Source organism: Nuphar pumila, chromosome 1 (assembly GCF_984573655.1).
Source record: "Nuphar pumila chromosome 1, dmNupPumi1.hap1.1, whole genome shotgun sequence".
NCBI classification, from domain to species: Eukaryota; Viridiplantae; Streptophyta; class Magnoliopsida; order Nymphaeales; family Nymphaeaceae; genus Nuphar; species Nuphar pumila.
In genome coordinates, this window is record NC_143249.1 from 53,821,046 (window position 1) to 53,844,241 (window position 23,196).

A 23,196-nucleotide genomic window follows, 5' to 3' on the forward strand; every position below is an offset into this window, starting at 1 on the left:
TTTCTCTAGAGGGTTTAGCGTCATCTTCTATGATGATCTGATGCATGCAAAAAGAAGGGTATATTCTTTTGAGATCTGCCACAGACCAACCGATCACCTCTTTATGCTCATGCAAAACCTGCAGAAGCTGGCAGTCTTGAGTGCTCGTCGGGTCCGATGAAATGATAATCAAACGAGTCTGGTCCTTTCCTAAAAAAGCATACTTGAGCAGGCTGGTAGAGGCTTTAGCACAAGTTCAGGCGGGTTCTCAATCGAAGGTTTGGCAGGCTGATCTACCAAATCCGGGAGGAGATCGAAGTGCCAGGTCCAATTCAGTTCACCTGACCATCTATCAATCAATCTACAACTATCTCTCTCGAGTGATTCATCCTCCTCCTCCTGAGGTGGATCACTCAACGTCCATAGCAGCTCTATTTCCACCAGGTCATAGACTAAGTTGACCTAGAAATACCTTGCTTATAAAGCTCTTTCAAGAACTTTACATATGTAGGAACTTGCTGTATGACATCTAGCAAGGGGAGGTTAATCTGAACGTGCTTGAAAATCTTAAGCATCTCTTGCATCTTCACCCCTTGCTTGTCAAACGACTTAAGCTTTTCTAAAACTTTAGGAAATGGGGCTTTGGGTATGTATGATTTGGAAGGCTCAGGTGGTGGGGCCCTCCCACTTTCTTGTGGTGTCTCTGAAGGGATCGATTGCTCCCTAATTTTCCTATCAAATTCTCTTGTAGTCTCCCTTGTTCCATAGAACTCCTTCCCGCTCCAAAGGGTGGTAATCGTCTGGGCCTGCTCTTGGTGTGCATCGGTTATATGCAGGCCATGAATGGGTTCCTTTTCCCTAGGGTTGACTAGGAAATGTTCCCTCGCTTTGCCTGCTTAGCACCTCGGCAAGTTGTCCTATCTAAGTTTCTAACTTTGCAATGGACTTGGTATGGGAATTCAGGTTTTCCTTGATATCCGCAAATGCGTGAAATATTTTATCCTCAAAGGACTGGCTAAATGTGGGTTTTTGGGATTGAGACTCACTAAATGAGGGTTGGGCTTGAAGAAAACTCGGTCTCTAATAGCTCGACTGGTAACCTTCTGGTCTGGGTTGGTTTTGGGAAGGAATAGGGGATTGATGTGGATTTCTCCACGAGAAGTTGGGATGGTTTCGCCAACTCATGTTATAAGTGTTGGAAAATGGGTTGGGTGTGGGCTTGGCGAAACCTTGCACCACCTGAACTTGCTCTTGCACAAATTCAAGATAATGTGGTGCTAGGGGATAATCAAAGACATGGTGTGCTGGGCTAACATACCTGGTGAGGGATTCGACAATAGTTGATCCAATTTCTGGGTTACTAGGTCGACCTTATTTTGTAACTCAAGGTGTGTCCCTATCTTGTACATGACAGCCTTCTTCCCTCCAACAGGGGCATGTGTTACCCTTTTAGCTCGAGAGGCCAAAGCATGGTGCATAGAATTTTTTCTCAAGGTCTCGAACAAGGCCTACATTTCGTCTTCACTCTTAAGCATGAAAGTGCCCCCATAGGTTGCATCAACCATCTGACGATTCTTTTCGATCAGCCCATCATAGAAATACTGCAGCAGTTGCTAGTGGGGCACCTAGTTGTAGGGACACTTTCAGAGAAGATCTTTCATCCTCTCTCACGTTTCATGAAATTGTTCCTCCTCAATTTGCGTAAAACTGGTGATAGCCTTAGGAAATTGGTTTGTCTTATCAATTGAAAAATATTTCTTCAAAAAATCATTTTGTATTCAGTACCAAGTGGTAATTTGAACCATATCCAAAGACTTCATTCAATGCTTGGCTTTATCTTTGAGGAAGAACTGGAAAAGAGTCAATCTCAACGCGTCATCTACAAAATTATTGATCCGCACGGTAGAATAGATCTCTAGAAACTCATCAAGATGATGGTAGGGATCAGCTTTGCTAAGGCCATAGAAAGCGGATAATATCAGTATGATACTGGCCTTGATTTTAAACTGGTTCACTCATATATCAAGTCTCGTGATGCAGGAGTATTTTTATTAGGAATAAAATACTCCCTCAGAGGACGGGTAATCTATTGATCCTCAGCTATGGGGCTGGATCTATGGGCTATCCTAATGATGGACTCTGGGTCCTCAACAGGTTCAATGAGCTTGAGGTCAAGCGAGTGTCATCCTTGCATATACCTGCAATCGTTGAAAAAAAATTCATTTTCTTTTTAGGGAAAGAGAAAACTCTCACAGGGTTTCACTTGACCTTTTAAAAAGATTTTAAAAAATAACTAGCTTCTGTTTTTAGAAATTATGGGAAAACTAGGAGACAAGGCTCGTTCGTTGGTACGAGGTTCAACTGTTCCTGGAGCCTTTACCAAGGGTAATTGAACCAATAATCAAATTTATGCTTTTACTTTGCCTAAATTTGTCCAAAAAATTATTCTATGTCCTAAAATGCACATAGAATCATGCTTGTGCTATGATTTTGAACTTTGAAAATATATATTCTTTTAGAAAGATTTTAGAAATCCAAGTGATTTTGAAATCGATTTGAAAATATCCTTTAGTAAATGGAAGAATTTGTACTTGAGTTGAAAAGTTGAAATTGAGTTTGAATTCAAAACTTGAAGTTGCATTTGATTTTGAATTGAAAACTTAAAGTTTGAATTGAAAACTTAAAGTTTGAATTGAAAACTTGAAGTTGGATTGAATTTGAGTTATGAAATTGAATTCGATTTTGAAATGGAATTTGAAATTAAATTTTGAATTTGAAATTAGAGTTTGAAAATGGCAAAATGAAATTGAAGGTTTAAGATTAAGTTTCGAAATTTGAAATCTGAATTGATTGAAATAGAAAATCGAAATTGGAATTGATTTTTTGAATTCAGAAATCAAATTTGGAATTTTGAAATTGTATTTGGAATTTTAGAACTAAAATTGAAAATCAGAATTAGATTTGGAAATTGAAATTGAGCTTTGATTTGAAATTGAAGAATTGAAATCTGAAATTGAAAATATAATTGAATTTGAAAGTTTTAAATTGAAAACTATAAAAAATCGAAATTGAAATTGGATTTTAGAATTAGGAATTCAAAATGAAATTCAAAATTTAATTTGGAATTAAAATGAAATTCAAGACTAAGAATTGAAATCTGAAAATGGAAAATTTAAAATTGATATTTGAATTTGAAATGAAAATAAAATTCAAAATTTGGAATTTGGAAGAAATAGAAAATTGAAATTGATATTTGAAATTGAAATGAAATGAAATGAAATTCAAACTTGAATTTTGAATTTCGAAAATGGAAAATTAAAATTGATATTTAAAATTGAAATAAAAAAAAATGAAAATTGAAATTAATATTTGGAATTAAAATAGAATTTCAAGAAAATGTGTTGAAAAGAAATTAGAAAATATTTAAAAATACCTAGAACTTGAGAATGATTTTTTAAAATACTTTGAATTTGTAAATGGTTTTGAATTTCAAAAATTTATTTGGAAAATAAATTTAGAAAATAACTTTGATTTTGAGAATAGAAATCGAAAATGACTTTGAATTTTGAATTGAAATTTGTTTTTGAAAAATCTTTTCGAAAATCACTTGAAAATTTAAAAATAACTTGAATAAAAAAAATGATACAATTCTATCTTAAATGATGAATATGCTATTTTTGAAAAATCATTTGAATTTTAAGAGATATTTATACTTTATAGCATTAAAACAAGATTAATTTCCATATATTCATGACTAGGGCCACAAATATACTTTAAATTAATCTTTATTTAAAATTCTAATAAAGAAAAAGAAATTTTGTGTTGTTATAAAATTAAAAGAAAATTAATTTTTAATATATTTATGACTAGGACCACAAATATATTTTGAATTAATCTTTATTTTAATTCAAATAAAGGAAGAAAGAAAAATTAATTTTAAAAGAAATGACGATTTTAAAAAATGTAGGTCAAATTTTTATTTAATAAAGAATAATAACTCTAAGTATTATTCGTATTTTGACTAAGGCCATAAATATGAACTTTACTTAGTTTTATTTATTCTTTATTAGATTGTGCATGTGCTATTCATGTTTTCTATAGCGCATTAAAAAAATAAAATAAAATGCAACAAATCAATTATAAAATTAATCTATATGCTCATTCATTCTAAACTGAGCATAAAAAAAACTCATTAATGTAATTATTACAACCCTTGATTTTAATTGCAATAATTGAAAAGAAAGAAAAAGAAAGAAAATCCTACAAAGTTAGCCTTTATGGATTTTCTTTAATTATTAAAAAATTGAAGAAAATCCAAAGCTAGCCTTTTATGCCCCCAAAAAATAAAGAAAAATTAAACAAAATAAAAAGAAAATGATGTATGACTTTACAAAATATTTGAAAATGATGTTTTGAAGTTTCAAATTTTTGAAATTTAGGTTTGAAATGGGTAAATCCACTTTAACGTTTGAATTTAAAATGAATTTAACCTTGAAATTGAGGTTTTCATGAAAATATCTTGAAAATGATTGAAATAAAAGGAAAACAAACTCAAAAATTTATTTAAAATGAAGTTAAGGCATTCTAAGTTTATAAAAGATATTTTCAATTCATGAAATACACAAATTGTATTTGAGATTTGAATTTAAAATTGTTAAAATGCCCAATTTAACTTCATTTTAACAAAACAATGTTTTTTACAAAATTGATTTTGAAAAATACAATGGATGAAAGGTCAAATGATCATAGAAATTTATAAAATTTGATCAGAGTTGAAATTTGAAGTTTGAAATAAAAATTGAATTTTAAACTTGAAATCAGAATTAAAGTTTGAACTTTGAATTGGAATTTTGAAATTGAAGTTTGAATTGAAAATTAAAATCGAATTTGAAATTAGAATCAAAACTTAATACTGAATTGAAAATCGAAATTGAATCTAAAATTAATCTTAAACTTTGAATTTTTTTTGAAAATTGGAAATTCAAAATTGAATTTGGAATCGAAATTGGAAATTCAAAATTTGAATTTGAAATCAAAATTGGAAATTTGAAATGGAACTTGAAGTTAATTTTGAAATCTAAAACGAAAAATTTAGAATTCAAAATGGAATTTTATTTGAAAATGAAATAAAAAATTGATAATCAGAATTGAAACGGAATTTAGAATTCAAAATTCAAATTCAAGGTTGAATTTAAAATTTTGAAATTAAAAAGGAATTTGAAATTGAAATAGAATTTGAATTAGAAATTGGAATTTAGAATTTTGAAAAATCAGTTTTGAAAATGAATTGAAATAAATTTCGATAATTACTTAGAAATTTAAAAAGAAAAACATAAAATAATGATGTAATTCTATCTTAATTGATGAATGCATTTAAAAGAATTTATTTAAAATTAGAATTAAAATCAATTTTTATTCTTCAATAGAATTTGAAACAAGATTAAATTTTAATATATTCATGACTATGGTGACAAACATATTCGAACTTAATCTTTATTTAAATTCCAATAAAGAATAAAATGAATTTTTATGCCTTTATAGAATTCAGACAAGATTAAACTTTAATATATTCATGATTGTGACGACAAATATATTTTGATTTAATCTTTATTTTGAATTTTAATAAAAGAAGAAAATGTATTTTTGAAAATATGATGATTTTGAAATTGACTTAAGAGTTTAAGTTGGTTTTTATATTTTAATAAAGAATAATAATTCTAAGTATTATTCATATTCCTACTATGGCCGTAAATACAAACTTTACTTAGTTTTATTTTCCCTTTATTAAATGGTGCACGTGCTCATTCATGTTTTCCATAGTGAATTAAAAAATAAAAGAAAAATGCAATAATCAATTATGAAAAATTAAAATTAATCTATATGCTCATTCGTTCTAAACTAAGCATAAAAAAAAATTCTCATTAATCTAATTTTTACAACCTTTGAATTAATATAATAATTGCAAAAAGAAATAATAAAGAAATAAAATACCTGCAAAATTGATCAAACATATTTATAATAAATGTAGGCTTAATCGATTTTTCCTTCAATATTGGAAAATTGAAGGAAATCAACCAAAATAAGCCTTTCAAGCTCCAAAATGAGGAAAATTAAGCAAAATAAAATAAATGATGTATTAAAATACTCATAATTATTATGAAGACTCTGGACTTTTCTTAAAAACCATTTAATATTGAAGATTTTTGAGAAATCAAGGAAGGAAAAATCAAAATTGAAGACTTTATGAGGTAAAAAGAAAGAAATTTTGCAGAAGTAAAATTCTACAGAAAACCAGTCAGAATGTTTAAGCTGAAATGAAGTCAAAAAGAGCTCAAATTGATCCCATGGATTCATGACACATCAGAAAAAATTTCTCCTTTTTACAGATTGTGCAAATTCTCTTTGAATATCGAGATATTAATCAAGCATTGAGGCTTAAGTTTTAGAAAACAGGAATTTGAGAAAAGTGAGCAGACTTCTATAATTTAGACATTTTAGAGGCCATACGAATTCAAATTATACCAAATTTTTGGGATACATTTTCTAACATGATTAGAAAACTTTCCTAAGTTACAGAATGGAAAAAACAATTTTGGTTTAGAAATGGTGACTTCAGGAAGTCACTATTCTATTTTAGAAAATGAACCTGTTACAGAACCTGAAGTTCTGTAATCAGTTTATGTTTTTAACAGAATTGAAATAGCAAATAAGTATAAAAATTTATATAAAATGACAGGGATAAACTAAATACATAAAGGAATAAAACCCTTTTTTACAGATCTGAAAAATGATCCCGTTGGGGAGATATGACTCTGGAAAAATAGACTAAAATCTGAGCAACTCAAATGATACAGAATGATAGGGTTTTGGTTTTCGACCAAAATCAGACACGAAATGACCATAGATATCGTTGAAAATTAGCAGAAATAAACTAGATTCAATCATGAAAACATCACTTTTCACAGATTGGCAATACAATCTTCGGCAAGTTGGTCCTAATTCGAGTAGCGATTTATTGAGGAACACTGTAAATTGCAATAGCGATTTGCCGAAGACATTGTAAATCGCAATAGCGATTTGCTAAAGACACTGTAAATCGCAATAGCAATTTATTGAAGAATATTGTACAACTATTTACTGAAAGACACTGTAAATCATAATAGTGATTTATTGAAGAACACTGTAAATCACAATAACGATTTATTGAAGAAGGTCACAAATCGAATGACGATTTGCTGAAGGACATTATAAATCGCAATGGCAATTTGTTGAAGGGTACTATAAAGCACAATGACAATTTAGTGAAGGAGGACACAAATCGAATGATGATTTGCTAAAGGACACTACAAATCACAATGGTGATTCGTTAAAGGATATTGTAAATCGAGTAGCGATTTGCTGGACAATGTAAATCGCATGGCAATTTGTTGAAGGAGTGCAACAACTAATATGAGACCGAAATCAAAATACATGCAAAACTGTCTATACAGAATAAAAAATACATGCAGAATTCTCCATATAGAATCAAAATACATGCAGAATTGTCCATACAAAATCAAAATACATGCAGAATTGTCCATACAAAATCAAAATATAGGGTTCTGGTATTTAATCAAAATAAAATATAAATTTACCATAATTTTTTTTGAAAATTCTAGACATATAAATGAAGAGAACCCTTTTTACAGAATTGAAAAATGATCTCCCATCAGAGAGATATAACTCTGACAAAATGGATCACAATCTGAGCCATTAGAATGACACAGGGTGATAGGGTTATGGTTTTCGACAAAAAATAGGTATGAAAATACCATAAAAATTACTGAAATTTGGAATGAACAAACTAGATTCAACTATGAACACTTCATTTTTTATGAATTAGAGAGATCATCTTCGATTAGGGAGAAATCACCCCGGAAAGTTGGTCCTGATTCTACTAAAATCCTGACTGTACAGAATAACAGGTTCCTAATTTCGATTTTCAAAGTGGGTCAAACAAACTCAAAATGATCTGATTTTTGGTGGAGATCCCGAAAACATATGCATGAAGTTGATTTAAAAAAATTTAATCAAAATGAGCTCTAATTATAGGTGAATTAATAGATCTAAAACAAGCCAGAATTGAAAATATGGACTGAAAGCATTTAAACATGATAAAAGCAAATTACACATGTGTGGATGCTCAAACGTGAGATCTGATGTTTTAGATCATGAATAAATGCATGGATGATGAAAATTTAAAATAAAACGCATTCATAAATATAATCAAAGTGTTGGAGCATAAATTGAGATTATTTGGCCGATTGAATATGGGATTTGATCTATAGAAGATAAAATCTCATAATTCTAATGGTTAAAATAAAATTGCATGATTCAAATAGCAAATTAAATGGATCAAAAAGCATGAAATCAAAATTAACACATAAACAAAATATATCTACATTGCTACTTATGAAATTAGAAAGAAATTGAAATAAGCAAAGTTTAAAATGAAAATCCACTTTAAATTTGAAAAATGACAAGTGGCGCACCCTTTACAAAAGAGATTTTTTTTCTTTTCAAAAGTAACAAAGATATGAAAATGAAAGAAATAAAAAGAGAAAATCTGAATTTTGAAATGGATCTTGACTGGATCCAAGATCTATTTTGATTTTTTAAATCCAGGTTAAATTATAAATTGGATCCATAATAATTTTCAAAAGATTTCAAAAAATGTTGGATTTTAAAATCCAAGAATTGATTTTGAAATTAAGATAAAAATTGGTTTTTAAATTTGGATATGGATCCAGTTTGATATTTAAAAATCCAAATCCAGGTTTTAAAATAAATCCAGTTTTGAAATATCGATTTTGAAATGAGGAAAATACTTGATTTATTTTTAGAATAAGAGGATTAGTTTTGAATCTTAAAAAGGATCTGGATTCAAGGTTTTGAATAAAAATTGAATCTGGATCTCGATTGAAGGTAAAAATAAAGGAAATTTGTCCCAAATGGTAATCAAACCCTGAATATGGATTTCTGAAAATTGAAATGAAAAACCCAAATTCATGATGAAAATTGGGATTTGAATTTGGATTAGGCTTAGAGAATAGAATAGAATTGGAAAACAAGAATGAAATTAGATCTCAGATATCCGATGATGAAATAGATCTGAGGCCGAGTTCAGAAATCATCAAAATTGATCCAATTGTCCTTCTGAATGACTCAAAAGGTGGGTGCTAGGGGCAAAAAGAGAAAAAATTAAAACTTTAAAAAATTTAGGGTGTTTACAGATTCCCCACTTTGCTGCTAAGCTGGTTGAAAGACGAACTTAGTAGCAAAGAAAAACGCCAAATTTTAAAAATAAAAAAATGCCCTAGTGAGGAAATCTGAACTGGTTGTGTAAGAATTGATTGTGAAAATGATTATGATAAAAAGGAATGAGAAAATCATGATGGGGATTTTGATCAGAGAGAGAGGTCTCATGGATGAGACCAAATAAGCTTTTGAAAAGATTTAGGTTTAGCCCTTGACCTGGATGAGAAGAAAATACCTTGAAAAGATGAGGTTCATGTTTAACCCTTACCTGAATGGGACAAAAAATATACCTCATCAGAATGAGGCTCAGGTTCTTACCTGAATGAGAATGAAAAATACCTTGTTAGAATGAGGCTCAGGTTTAACCCTTACTTGAATGAGAACGAAAAATACCTCGTCAAAATGAGGCTCAGATTTAACCCTTGCCAGAACGAGAATTAAAAATACCTCGTTAGAATGAGGCGCAAGTTTAACCCTTACCTAAATGGGAACGAAAAATACCTCGTCAGAATGAGGCTCAGGTTTAACCATTACCTGAACAGGAACAAAAAAATACCTTGTTAGAATGAGGCTCAGGTTTAACCCTTACCTGAATGAGATTGAAAAATACCTCATCAGAATGAGGTTCAGGTTTAACCCTTACCTGAATGGAAACGAAAAATACCTCTTCAGAATGAGGCTCATGTTTAACTCTTACCTGCACAGGAAGAAAAAGATGATATTGTAGGAGCCAAATGGAAAATTAATAAGGCAATTCTTTCAAAGAAGTAATATAACTCTAAGTTGTATCAAAATGGGCATCGAGTATTTATTTCATATCAAGATAGCCAGAAAATATTGTCAATGAGATAAAATTGTAGTTGATTCAAATGCTTGAAAATGTGCACGTATGTGCAAAAGATATTTCCACTTTTACCTAGAGTATTTCCTCCAATGAGGTTAACTCCACAGATTCAACAGTCAGATTCAAATTTTGATGTTGAGTTTTTTCAAGGAAGCTATAAATTTCCTTGATATGAAGAGAGAAGAAATATTCTTAATTGCATAAAAGCAAGTAATGAAAAGATATTGATGAAAGGATTTCGCATAAGAAAAATGATTCATGGCAATTTTGGTATTTTTTGATATCTGGGATTTACACACATATACTTTTTGCACCTTTTGAGACATAGAATTGAATTTTGTTGGGATTTAGCAAGAAGTTCATTGCACTAGCCTTCAATTTGGACTTGTTCTGATTTTCCCTAGAAGAACACGTCAGATGCTCCTTCAACTTGGAGATGATGAAGGTCTTCCTTGTCCCCAAGAATTAGAATTGTCTCTTTGAAATCTTCTTATAGTATCAATAAAATATCTTTTAGGGCTTGTCGGGAGGTTCGTTGCATCAACCTTCAACTTTAGCAATGATCCAAACTTTCCCTAGAACGATATGTCACATGCTCCATCAACTTGGAGATGATCTGAACTTTCTTTGTCCCCAGGGGTCTAACTTGTCTATCGATCTTCAACTTGACGATAGTAAAGAGATCCCTTTTGCAGATAATCAATTATACTTATATTATTAAGAAAATTGAGTGGATTCTTTATTGCTTAGGACATTTCTACTGCTTTGTTCTAGAAGAATCGCCTTTAAAATGGGCCATAGCTATGATCAATATTGTTATCATAGAAAAATTTTACTTTAGCAAGTTAAACTCACTTTTGATTTTTTTTTTTAAAATAACTCGCCTCCATTTTAAAATGTAGGATAATTCTGAAGAATGAGACTCGCCTGTCGGTACGAGATTCAACCATTCCTGGTGCCATAATCAGGGGTAATTGAACCAAGGATCAATCTATTGCTTTGCTTTGCTTAACTTATCTAAATCGATGTTCTATTCCTAATGCACAAAGAATCAGGCATGTGCTATGAATTTCAGAAAATGCAGATTGAAAACATGGTGTATGCTTTGAATATTTGAAAATACTTGAAAAAGATGATACCTTGAAAATCGTGAGCCACATCTGAGAAGCATTTTTGAAGAAAGAAAAATTGATTTCTGAAGAAAAGGATATCAAATTTTGAAGAAACTTTAGAGACTTTTTAGAAAATCACTTTTTCTGAGTTTTGAACTCTTGAATTGATCAAAAGGATGAGCGTGTGGCCCTGTGAAAAACTATTCATGATGTAATCTAACCTAGATAATGCATGAATGCAATTTGAGAAAATATTTTTTGAAGAATTTTGGGAAAATCTTTGATAAAAGAATTTTTTTATGCCTTATAGAACTTAGATGAAATAAATTCTTTACATATTCCTGACTATGACCACAAATACATATGGAATATAGTTCATTTGATTCTAAAAGGGTAAATACTTAGAAAAGTTTGGAAAATATGCAATGATTTCTGAAAATGCTTAAGAGTGTAGGGCATTTGTGGCTTAGAAAAAGATGATAAATCTAGGTTTCGTTTGTATTTTGACTATGACCAAGAATACGAAACGCATCGAGTTTATCAACTCCTTAGAAGCTAGTGCACGTGTCATTCGTGTAGACCATGGTGGATTTGAGTATGCATGAATTATCATCCATCACATATTGACATTTATATAAATAGTAAACTATATGCAATATAACCGTATTCTAAGCAGAAAATTAAATTCTTATTCTAAATTTTTTATAATTTACATTAATAATAAATTAAAATAAATAAAAAGAAAATAACAAAAATACGTTCTTGAGTGTCCCTGAAAAACTAGCAAACTTGTTAGTGGATAAATGTCGGCTTTCTGAGATTTATCCAACAATATCTGGAAATTGCTAGATTTATCCGAATATAAGCTTTTTTCTATGTTTTCCTAAGATAAATATAATAAAAAAGTAATGTAAAATTGAATAAATAATAAAGATAAACAACTTTGAAATTCAAAACTTTATAAAAAAATAATCAAAATGCCCCTGAAAACAAGACTATGGCCTTGAAATCAGGGTTTTCAGAAAAGATTTTTGTAAAACTCTTAATTTAGAGATCAAATGGATTCAAATCAACATCAAATCGGGTGTGGAGAACCCTAGCATGATTATAAACATGATCAAACACTAAAAATATGACGCTTTTCATGAAAAAAATTGAAATATTAGAAAAATATTGATTTTTGCGCGTGTTTCACTTGAATCAGGACTCTGCGAGCATCTTGTTTTCATAATTTAATCAAATAGGGCCTCAAACGAATTCCAAAACTTGTAAAAATTGACTTGGACACTTCTAATAACCCTAAAATTAAGATAAAATCAAAAAAAAATATTTTTTAGTATTATTTTGATATGAAAATTAAATAAAAAACTAAAATATGCGATTTTGCCCGCGGGCATATACCTGTCACAGTGTCATACCCGAATCGGGTATTAAAAAGCTATAGAAATTCATTAAAATTTACAGAAAGATACTATACAGATAAACAATTTTTTTTTATAGATCGGAAAAATCATCTCCAGTTAGGGAGATATCACTCTGGCAATATATGTTTGATTCCGGCGAATATGTAATGAATTCAAATAAATATGTCCGGTTTCAAGTATAAGGAAATATAGCAAACTGTGTTAAAAAATTATAAATTTTTTGAAGATAACAGTAAACATATAGATTAAGATACTCCTTTTTATATATCATCGATCAGATCTCCAATTAGGGAGATACATTCCACACAAGTTGATCTAGGGTCTAAACAATGCATAATGGGTTCTGTAAAACAGATTCTGATTTGTGATAGGGTAAAAATATAAAAACACCATAGAAAAATCTGACACTTTTACATGATATACAGACATCATGACGAACTCACTGCTTTTTATGTATCGTCGATCGGATCTCCGATGATGGAGATATCACCTCGAGAAGCCGCCCTTGATTCCATATAGTGGTCACAAACCGTTGCTAATTTATTTTTTTATTCTAATATGACATTGTTAAAGCAGTTTTGCAAGAAAAAACTCTAAGTGTCCATTACAACCCACGATGGACACTCAGCAAGGCTCCATGTAGTTGCTCTCTCTCTCTCTCTCTCTCTCTATATATATATATATATATATATATATATATATATATATATATATAGAGAGAGAGAGAGAGAGAGAGAGAGAGAGAGAGAGAGAGAGTTGTGCAATCCATAGGTTCTAAACTCCAGTGGAGTTTTGTAGAGCATCCATCACACGAGTGATGGACACTCACTGTTTTTCCAAAAAAAAATGCTGAAAAAGCATCAAAAAACCATGCAAACCACCTTTAGCAGAGGTTCTAGAGCAGCGCTAAAACTATTTTGTTAAAATGTTGAGCACATCCCTTAGGGGCGTTAGTGACGGTTTTGACCACTGTTAAAGGTCCCAGCGGAACTGGGACCTTTAATGTAACTCAAGAACTGCCGCTAAAGCCAAAAAGTGCAAAAAACACATTTTTGTGTGTTGGCTGTCCATCAATAACGATGAGTTGTGCACGTAAGGATTCCTCAGTTATATATATATATATATATATATATATATATATATATATATATATATATATATATATATATATATATATATATATAGCAAAATGGGTAGGAGCCTAATCGTACAGACGTGCGATAATCATCCATTGCACACGCGTGATGACGTTCAGCGCACATTCATGTTAAAAAATAGCCTTTAGTGATGCTTTTAAAGCCTAAAGACCATTTTTTCATCCACACTTTTGAAGCACCACTAAGAGTGTATTTTCTGCCCATACATTTAGCGTTCAAAACTGCCGTTAAAAGTTTTTTTTAAACCTGAATGTGCATGTTCATTCGGTTAGGCACTTACCCCTCACTATATATATATATATATATATATATATATATATATATATATATATATATATATATATATATATATATATATATAATGAGAGTTAAAGTGGATGCCCATGTGGAAAGAGCAGCACCATTGATCATGTGTGCGATCAATGACACACTGATTTTGCGAAAAAAGGAGCCCTTAGCGGTAGAAAAGAACACCGCTAAAGGCTCCTTTTGCACAAATTTTTTTGTGCCGTTGACATTGCATGCGATCAGCAGTGTAACTACATCCGATAGCGTCAGACGAAACGGGCATCCGATGTTACACCCTTCCCTATATATATATATATACACACACTATTGAGTCTAAATCACCTTATTTTCATATATGTTTAGATTTTTTGTAAATTATGAAAGAATAAAAAGTGCTTTCTTTGTTGTGGAACAAGATGCATGTATTTGATTTATTGGGAGCTATTAGAGCGGGATCCAACAAAAATATTTTTACTGAAACATCTTTCACAATCCCTTGGAAGATGATTCACTAATAGACAGAGGTATAAGTAATTCGATATTATAAGTAATTTCTACAAGGTTTATTTAGTTGCAAATGAGTGTTGAATCATGTGATTGTAACGTATAAGCATGTATTTTAAAGGCTTAAAAAATAATGGTATGCAATGCACTAAAATTTCATAATTCAAAAAATCATTCTTTTAGATCAAAATAACAATATCCAAGGTTTGATCGTTAGCAAACAGATCACGTTGAATTCATCTATGCGGTAAAATTAGGACAATAAATCTTGAACCTATAATTTTCAGCCCAACAGTACCATGCCTTCAGTAGCACCAAATATTAACACACATATATTTGTGGATCCTTTTTTAGAGAAATAAAATTGATTTTCGAAAATAGATTCTGATAAAAGCTTAGTTGGAAAACTCGGCGAGTAAACTCATGACTAGGTGGAGTTGAAACAGAGTTAAAAAACTAAGTTAACTCAGTTTAGAGAAAAGTCAACTGAGTCTTTTCATTGACTCAGCCGAGTCAACCAAAACACAACAGAGTCAACGAGTTTTACCATTGACTCGGTCGAGTCAGCTGAGTCATAGATAAAACTCAATAGAAAAATACTCAAATAAAAAAAATAGTTAGCTTTTAAATGGGCAAATGAAGTAAATTGAAGGTATAACCTTCAATGCTACTTTTAAAGCCCTTGCCAAAAGTAGGACGTATGGATTTGGGTGAGTGAAAAGCCCTTTTATGATACTTGTTAGATGAGACTTCCACCCTTTCCCATCGACATGGGTCTATTTTTCTGCCCATAAATAGTACTACACATGACAAGAGTACTGTCACTACGGGTGTCAACGGGTTGGGTTGGGTTTGGACCTAGGTGTTACCAGACTTGGACCAGATTTTTGGGTATGGTATCGGGTCTGGAACGGGTCTAATTGGTTCTAATAGAAGAGAAACCATACCCAGACTCAATAAAAACTATATGAACCAGACCTGGACCACACCCTGCAAAATAATATTTTTTATCATTTTTACATTGAAAATTGCTGATCTTAATCGGAACTCTGGCCGGGCTTGAGTTTGGTATAAAATTTCACAAACTATGACCGGATACGTGTATTAATCGGACCTTCGGGTATGGACCCGGGTCTTAATCGGGTCTTCTTATTAATTTGTTATATACCATACCCGGACCCTATAAGCTTTGCTACTGTCACCAAGGAATGGTACACTAGGCAAGGTTGCTAGGTTCTTATATATACAAAAATAAAAAATAAAAAATAAAAAACAACAAAAATCTCTTTTAAATAGGAAACAAATAGAATAGATTAACCCATCAACCCAAAAATATTATAAGATATTGAGATGATTAAATATTCTTTTATATTTAAAGAATAATCAATTATTTGAAAAGGAGGTTGACCCCTATTTAAAGGTTTTTAACTGGGTTATGGGTCTTTCCTTATAGATCTCAGACCTAAATGTCTGGATCTGACAATTGCATAGCAATCAACTTGTGATTAGCCAAAGAGACTACATGGCAGAATCCTTTTCAATGGAAACCCTACTTGGGGGCTAAAAAGTCTAAGATAGATTAGGTTCATTTAATGTGGTAGTCCTAATCCAAAATCTAGGATAACAACAATGATCTAAGTAGGTTTATCTTTATTTTCCATGCAGATTTGGGCCAAAAGGCAAGAAAGTTGGTCAATTCTAAAAGCTCTTGAAGTTCTGATGACAAGAGAAACAAGTTCCACAAGATAAAAAGTTCTGATGACAAGACGACTTATCGTTGAAAAATCAACCATGCTAATACTAATAAGTCCAGTATATCTTCCTATATAGAAATCAGATAAAACTGTGGTTTGGTACGTTAAAAGATAACATCCTCTACTCCGATTCATCTTCTACGTGTAAAACTGCGTTCTATAATTTTGGTGGTTAAAAAAGTACTCAAAATAGGCCCTACTAGCAAATAGGTTTTTTGTTGAATAAGTCCATCTTGTTTTGGCGATAACTTTGTACCTAGATATTTAAATCACTAATTAGTTTTTGTCATGTTTGAAAGCTAAGGCTCTTTAATTGAAAATTTCTTTCGGGCCCTGAGAATGTTTTAAAGGCTACACATATAATTTAGGTCAAAAATTTCTTCAAAATGGTTTTTAAACAACTGGTGGCATAAAAAGGGATTTTAGCATTTGGTCAAAATTGGTATATATATAGGTAGGTAGGTAAGTGCCTGACATTTTTTGTGCCTACCGCATGCCTATCAAGCTTGGATAGGTGTTTTCAGGTTGTTTTTCAAAAATATGACCCTACAGATGTGTTCCGCATGATCGATTTGCTAGAAAATCACACTTGGATAATGTTTTTTTGAGAAAAAAATAAATTTTTAAGCATTGAATAGTTTTTAAATTTATAAACCCTTGATTTTTGAATCTTATAAAAACCTAACTTGGTGTTGGAATGGGACGATCCAAAAGTCGATTCTCACAAAATCAAGCATATATATATATATATCAATGTTGTGAGAGGCTTACCCCTCAGTACCTGAAGCGTACGCCTCAGAGGCGAAGCACAAACTCAAGGTACTGAGGCTCTGTATGAGATGTTTGCAGGCGTGAAGCGCACACTTCACATGGGTGAAGTGCACGCCTCGCATCGAGGGGTGCGCTTCAAGGTCGGACCACCACTGCGAGGTCATTCAGTCGGCGAAGACATTGATGAGGCTGGCGAGGTCGAGCGTCTGCGAGGTCATCCAGTTGGGGACTTGGGGGAGTATCAAGTTTGTGAATCAGGTAGTGAACTCTAGACATATTGAGGAAACTTAGAGTTGGCTCAGTTGCCAAAGAAATTGCATTGTTTCAAGACTTTATGCAATAGGATTTGAACTTGTTGGGATGTAAAATATATTTAAGATACAATCTTTATTATTCAAGTAGCATGTAAGAGCCGAATTGAGTTCAACATCTGTTGTTTGTGTTCGGCTCACCAAACCCATTTTACTAGATCAAACAAACTCTTTAAAAACTGAACATAAGCCCAACCATCGGCCACTAGATGTGTTAATGGAAGTAGCTTCCTTCAGCTTTCATTTGGTGGCACTTGATCTTTACCACGAATTGTTGGATAAATGAGTATACGTGTGAGTACATGTTGGAATTACATAACATTCCATTAGGTTTTGATCTCTCAATGTATTAACACATGGTGACGTGAACTAACAACTTCTACCATACAAGCGGAGCCCTCGTTGTATTCAATATGATTTCATGATTGTAGATATAACTTGTTTTATCTTGCACTATGAGTCTAACTTAATTGTAGTTTACATGTGCATACATATAAGAAAATGAATTATACGAGTTAATTATAGGAAAGTAGTATTTATTTTATATTGTCGTTTATTAGTAGTTTTTATTTAAAATTTTTATTATTTTATTAATATTTTATTATTTTGATCATGAAGCTTACGCTTCAATGCCTCAAGGCTTACACCTCGCTTCATAACAGGCTCAACGCCTCACTTCGCCTCATCGCATTTAACAACCTTGATATATATATATATATATATATATATATATACAAAGAAATAGGTAGATGCCTGACATTTTTTGTGCCTACCGCATGCCTATCAAGGTTAAATAGGTGTTTTAAGGTTGTTTTTCAAAAATATGACCCTACAGATGTGTTCTGCATGACCGATTTGCTAGAAAATCACAATTGAATAATGTTTTTTTGAGAAAAAATTAGTTTTTTAAGCATTGAATATTTTTTAAAATTATAAACCCTTGATTTTTGAATCTTATAAAAACCTAACTTGGTGCTGGAATGGGACTATCCAAAAGTCAATTCTCACAAAATCAAGCATATATATATATATATATATATATATATATATATATATATATATATATATATATATATATATATATATATATATATATATATATATATGAAAGAGAGAGAGTAAGGGGTAGCAGCTTACTTTGACTCGTGCATACTGCCAGCATACTAGGCTTTATGAAGGCTTTTATTCATGTTTTTCTCAAATCTGACCAATGTGTTCTATATGCTTGATTTTATAAGAATGGACTCTTAGATTGTTCGATTCCAACAAGTAGGTAGATTTTTATAAGGTTTGATAATTATAGAAGCTTAAAAAATCATATATTTTTTTTATTGGATTGATAAGCTGGGGTTAGGCAAGCCGTGACTAGTTACATCGAAACAAAAACTCACATTTTGATCGATAAAACCTGATCCAAGTACCATTTTCTAGCAAATTGACTATGCCAAACACATCTATAGAGTAGAAAGGAGGGTGTATCTTTGAACACCCAACAACGAAACAAGCTTCATTGACCGTTCATGCGATCTGATTTTGCATGTGATCAACAATGTTTTTTTTATGCTCAAAATGACCATTTAGAAACAGTGACAACCACTTGTTTTTACCATTCGAACTTACCCGCATTATATATATTTATTTATGCAAACTATTTAGAGTATGCATAATCTAGTTGAAAAAACATAGGTTCAGTACATGACAACTCAATCTAACCTCATAGATGTGTTCAACATGTTTTGTTTGCTGGGAAATACATCTTGGGTCATATTTTTATGACCAAAAAATAATTATATTTTTATTCAAAAAACCTTGGCATATTGTGGGCTGCTGAATTTTGAAGACATTAAAAGCGCTTACATATAAATACATGATCAAAATTCATTTTCTACCATATTGTGTAGATCACATATGTAAGATTAAATCCACAAAAATTTAAAAATAAGTTGAAAATAATGATGTTCTTTGTTAACGCCGTCTGATGAATCACCGAAAACAACGAGATCCTCACATGCACTCTATGATCACAGGTTGAACAACACATGCAAAAAGTGATTTAACATAGTTTGGCTCACTACAAGAAAAGCGTTAATTAGCGACGAAGATAATTTGTCTCAATTTTACGACGAATTAGCGAGAGAAAATTAGTCATCTCTAAAATTGGAATTAGTTGCATAATTTGCAACAGAAATATTCTGACTCAAAATTTATCGCTAATTAGCGACATAAACATTGTGTCTCAAACTCCATTGCAACTTCGCGATGGATGAGCGACATAATTTTTTTGACGCTAAGTAGCGATGGATTTTGGGACAGAACATTTTTATCGCGATTTTTTAATGTAAAATGATGCAGTTAGGGCACAAAATTAACTCTGCTCTCTCTCTCTCTCTCTCTCTCCCCCCTGTTTCAACGACCGCCGTTGCGCTGCTCGCCATCTTTGCCCCCACTTTCTGGCAACCCACCGACAGCTCCCTTCGGAGACCTCGCCGGCCACCTCCCTTCGGCCTCCCTTCATCGTTCTCCCTCTGTCGCCCCTTTCCATCAGTTGAGTCGTCTCTCCCGCTCATTGTATTCTAGCCACCCAACGTCGGTGACCCCGACTCCACGTCCGGCTCACCCTCTTTTCCTCGCCGACAACCCCACTTGCCTCTCCGACAGCCTCACCGTGCAACCCCACCTCCCTCTCTGACAGCCTCACCAGGTAACCACACCTCCCTCTCTGGCAGCCTCGTCATGCCTTTAAAAGGGCATAGAGGGCCAAACCCTATCTCTCCCCGACTGCACCTCCCCTCTCACTACTGCCTTCATCCCTCTTCTCCATCTCTCCTCTCCCATCTGACCTTCGACTGGCAGCCGTCGAAGCCCCCCCCCCTCCCACCTGCGACCCTCACTGACCTCCTCTTCTTCCTCCCCCTCTCATCTTCCTCCCTCTCCGACAGCCTCGATCACTCTCTTCTCTCCTGACCCACGTCGGTGACCTTGTCGTCGGTCATCCTTCTATTTTGGTAGCCTCGCTCCGCAGCCGACCCGCGGTCGGATCCTCTTCACCGATGAGTTTGCAGGTATACTGTCTCTCTCTCTCTGCCAGGCGATGGCGGAGCCCCTATCGCCTCTTAATGGGTTTCTGTCCCTGTCGTATATAAATGTGCATTACAGGTGCGTAGCAGAGTAAAATGCGCGATGTTTAATGCTAAGCATCGCATATGGCTTAAAATGTCATGCAAAAAGAAACAAGAAAAATGCAAATGCAAAAGCATGCAAATCGAGTAAATACCCGTGGTGAGTAAATGATGCAAGCATATTACATGTTATTTACTTTCTTGGATGCAATACTTTCCTGCTCACACACTCACTTAGTTGTGGATCTCTGATAAGCATGATTTGAATGTATGAGAATAGAAGTGCTCTTATTTTTGTAGTTTGGATTCCATGCTAGCCATGGTAGTAGTTAGTGGAATATTGGAGTGTGTTTGTTGCAGGTACATGTTTGACATTGTTATGATATGAATGATTGAATGTATTGCAATGTTTGACATGACTATCCATGCTTACATGAAGTTATTTTCGATTTGATTATGCATTTTATGTAAAATTGTATCATGAAAACATGCTTAAATTGGATGTATCTTGTTTGTGAATGCGATTTCATCTTTCTAAATATCCTTATGATATATATATATATATATATATATATATATATATATATATATATATATATATATATATATATATATATATATATATATATATATATATATATATATCAAATCATTATATCCACCAATAATGCATGATAAATTTAATATTTTTTACATCGACATATTATTATGATTCTCTTTTAACTAGTGAAGATAATATCCGTAATATTATAAGATAAAATGACTGCAAAACCGTGAATGAATGTACCGTAGGATAGTTGATAATGAGGTGTCGCTTGAATATATGGATGGTGTTGACAATTTTATTGAATTTGCAACGACAAGTGTCAGTATAGTGGATCTCATCAGTCGGATCAGGTGCCCCTGCACGATGTATAAGAATAATCAATTTGTAGAACCTCATAGCGTTAGACATCACCTATACAGGAAAAGTTTTATGAGTGGTTATCATAATTGGACGCTTCATGGTAAAGAATTTTGGAACAATTTTGATGCACGGGTGGATGTGGTGCACAATAATCCATATGTGGATTAGATATTTGATGCCGCAGGACCAGAACTAGGTTCTTCTATGAATCCTAGTGATGTACCAACTAGGGTAGAGGAAGAAGCAGCAAACGATGCAGCTAGTAGATTTCATGACTTATTTAGATATGCTGATGAGCCACTATGGAATGGTTGCGAGAGTCACACTATCTTGTCTGCAGTTCTTTAACTACTGAATTTAAAGTTAGAGTATAATTTGAGTTAATCATGTTTTGATTGTCTGTGCTCTATTGTGATGACTATGTTGCCCATAGATGAGAAATTTCTATAAATTTCTATCGTGCGAAGGTTATGGTCAACACTCTATGTATGGGGTATCAAAAGATAGATGCTTGTCCAAATCACTGCATGTTGTATTTCAAAGATCAAGAAAATAGTAGATCATGTCCATCATGTGGGCACCCTCGGTTCAAGCCAAAGATAAGAGGCAATGTTAGCACGAGGTCAAAAGAAGTGTCATACAAGTCACTCCGCTACTTTCCTCTCACCCCTAGATTGCAACAATTGTATATATCTTCGAGGACAGCTAAACACATAAGATAACATGCAAATAAAGTTTGACATGATGAAGACAAGATCACGCATCCTGTTGACGCGGAAGCTTGAAAGCAGTTTGATCGTACTCATCAGACCTTTGCAATAGAAGTGAGAAATGTTAAGCTCAGTTTATATACAGATGAATTTAATCCATTTGGGGGTAGATCAACCTCATACTCATGTTGGTCAGTATTTGTCACCCCATACAACTTTCCTCCAAGCTTGTGTATGAAGTGTCAAAATCTTTTCTTGTCTCTATTGATCCCTGGTCCGACCTCTCTGAGATAAAATCTTTATGTATATTTCTTATCATCACAAAAATTTTCCTCTCTCCCTCTGCGAGAGTGAGAGAAACGATTCTGCGAGTCAAACTCGACCAAAGTTTTGAAAATCACTCGCCTCCGTTTTGAAAATTTGCGAGAAAATTCCGTGGAATGGGATCCACCTGTCGATACGAGGTTCAACCGTTCCTGGCGCCTTTACCAGGGGTAATCGAACCAAGGACCAATTGTGCACTTTGACTAAGTTAAATTATCTAAATTATACTCTATTTTCTTAGAATGCACAAAGAATCAGGCATGTGCTATGAAATTTTGAAAAGATGCAAGTTTGAGAAACATGATGTTTGCTTTGGAAAATTGAGATGTACTTGGAAAATGATTGAAAAAGTGCTTGAAATTGGAATTCTTGGGAAAGTCATTAAAATTCATTAGAAATCAGAAATTTGCATTGAAAAATGATTTCTCAAGAAAACTTGAACTTTGAAAAATTGATTTTGAGATTTAGATTGCTTTTCTGAGGAAATGGATTTGAGAATTCTGAGAAAATCAAGAAAGCTCATTGGAAAATGATTTTTAAAATGGAAAATAGATTCTTAGGAAAATCTGAGAAAATCAATTTTGAGATTGAAAACTTGGAATTGAGAATGTAGAAATCTTGGAAAATCTTAATTTGAACTTGGAAAATACTTTAAAATCTCATTTGAAAATTCAGAGTTCTGAGAAAATCCAATC

General features: G+C 32.6%; 1 protein-coding gene across 1 annotated transcript in view; it reads right to left on the minus strand.

Annotated features, from left to right (window-relative positions):
- LOC149848937 (subtilisin-like protease SBT5.3) overlaps positions 1-20,008 on the minus strand; it is a 41,299-nt gene extending 21,291 nt beyond the window's left edge. The window contains exons 1-4 of the mRNA XM_090005929.1: positions 19,874-20,008; positions 9,920-9,973; positions 452-785; positions 204-410 (exon numbers count right to left, since the gene is read on the minus strand). Coding sequence (XP_089862055.1) covers positions 204-410; positions 452-785; positions 9,920-9,973; positions 19,874-20,008 — 730 coding nt within the window. The remainder of the gene's footprint in view (positions 1-203; positions 411-451; positions 786-9,919; positions 9,974-19,873) is intronic.
- Positions 20,009-23,196: the final 3,188 nt, after the last annotated feature.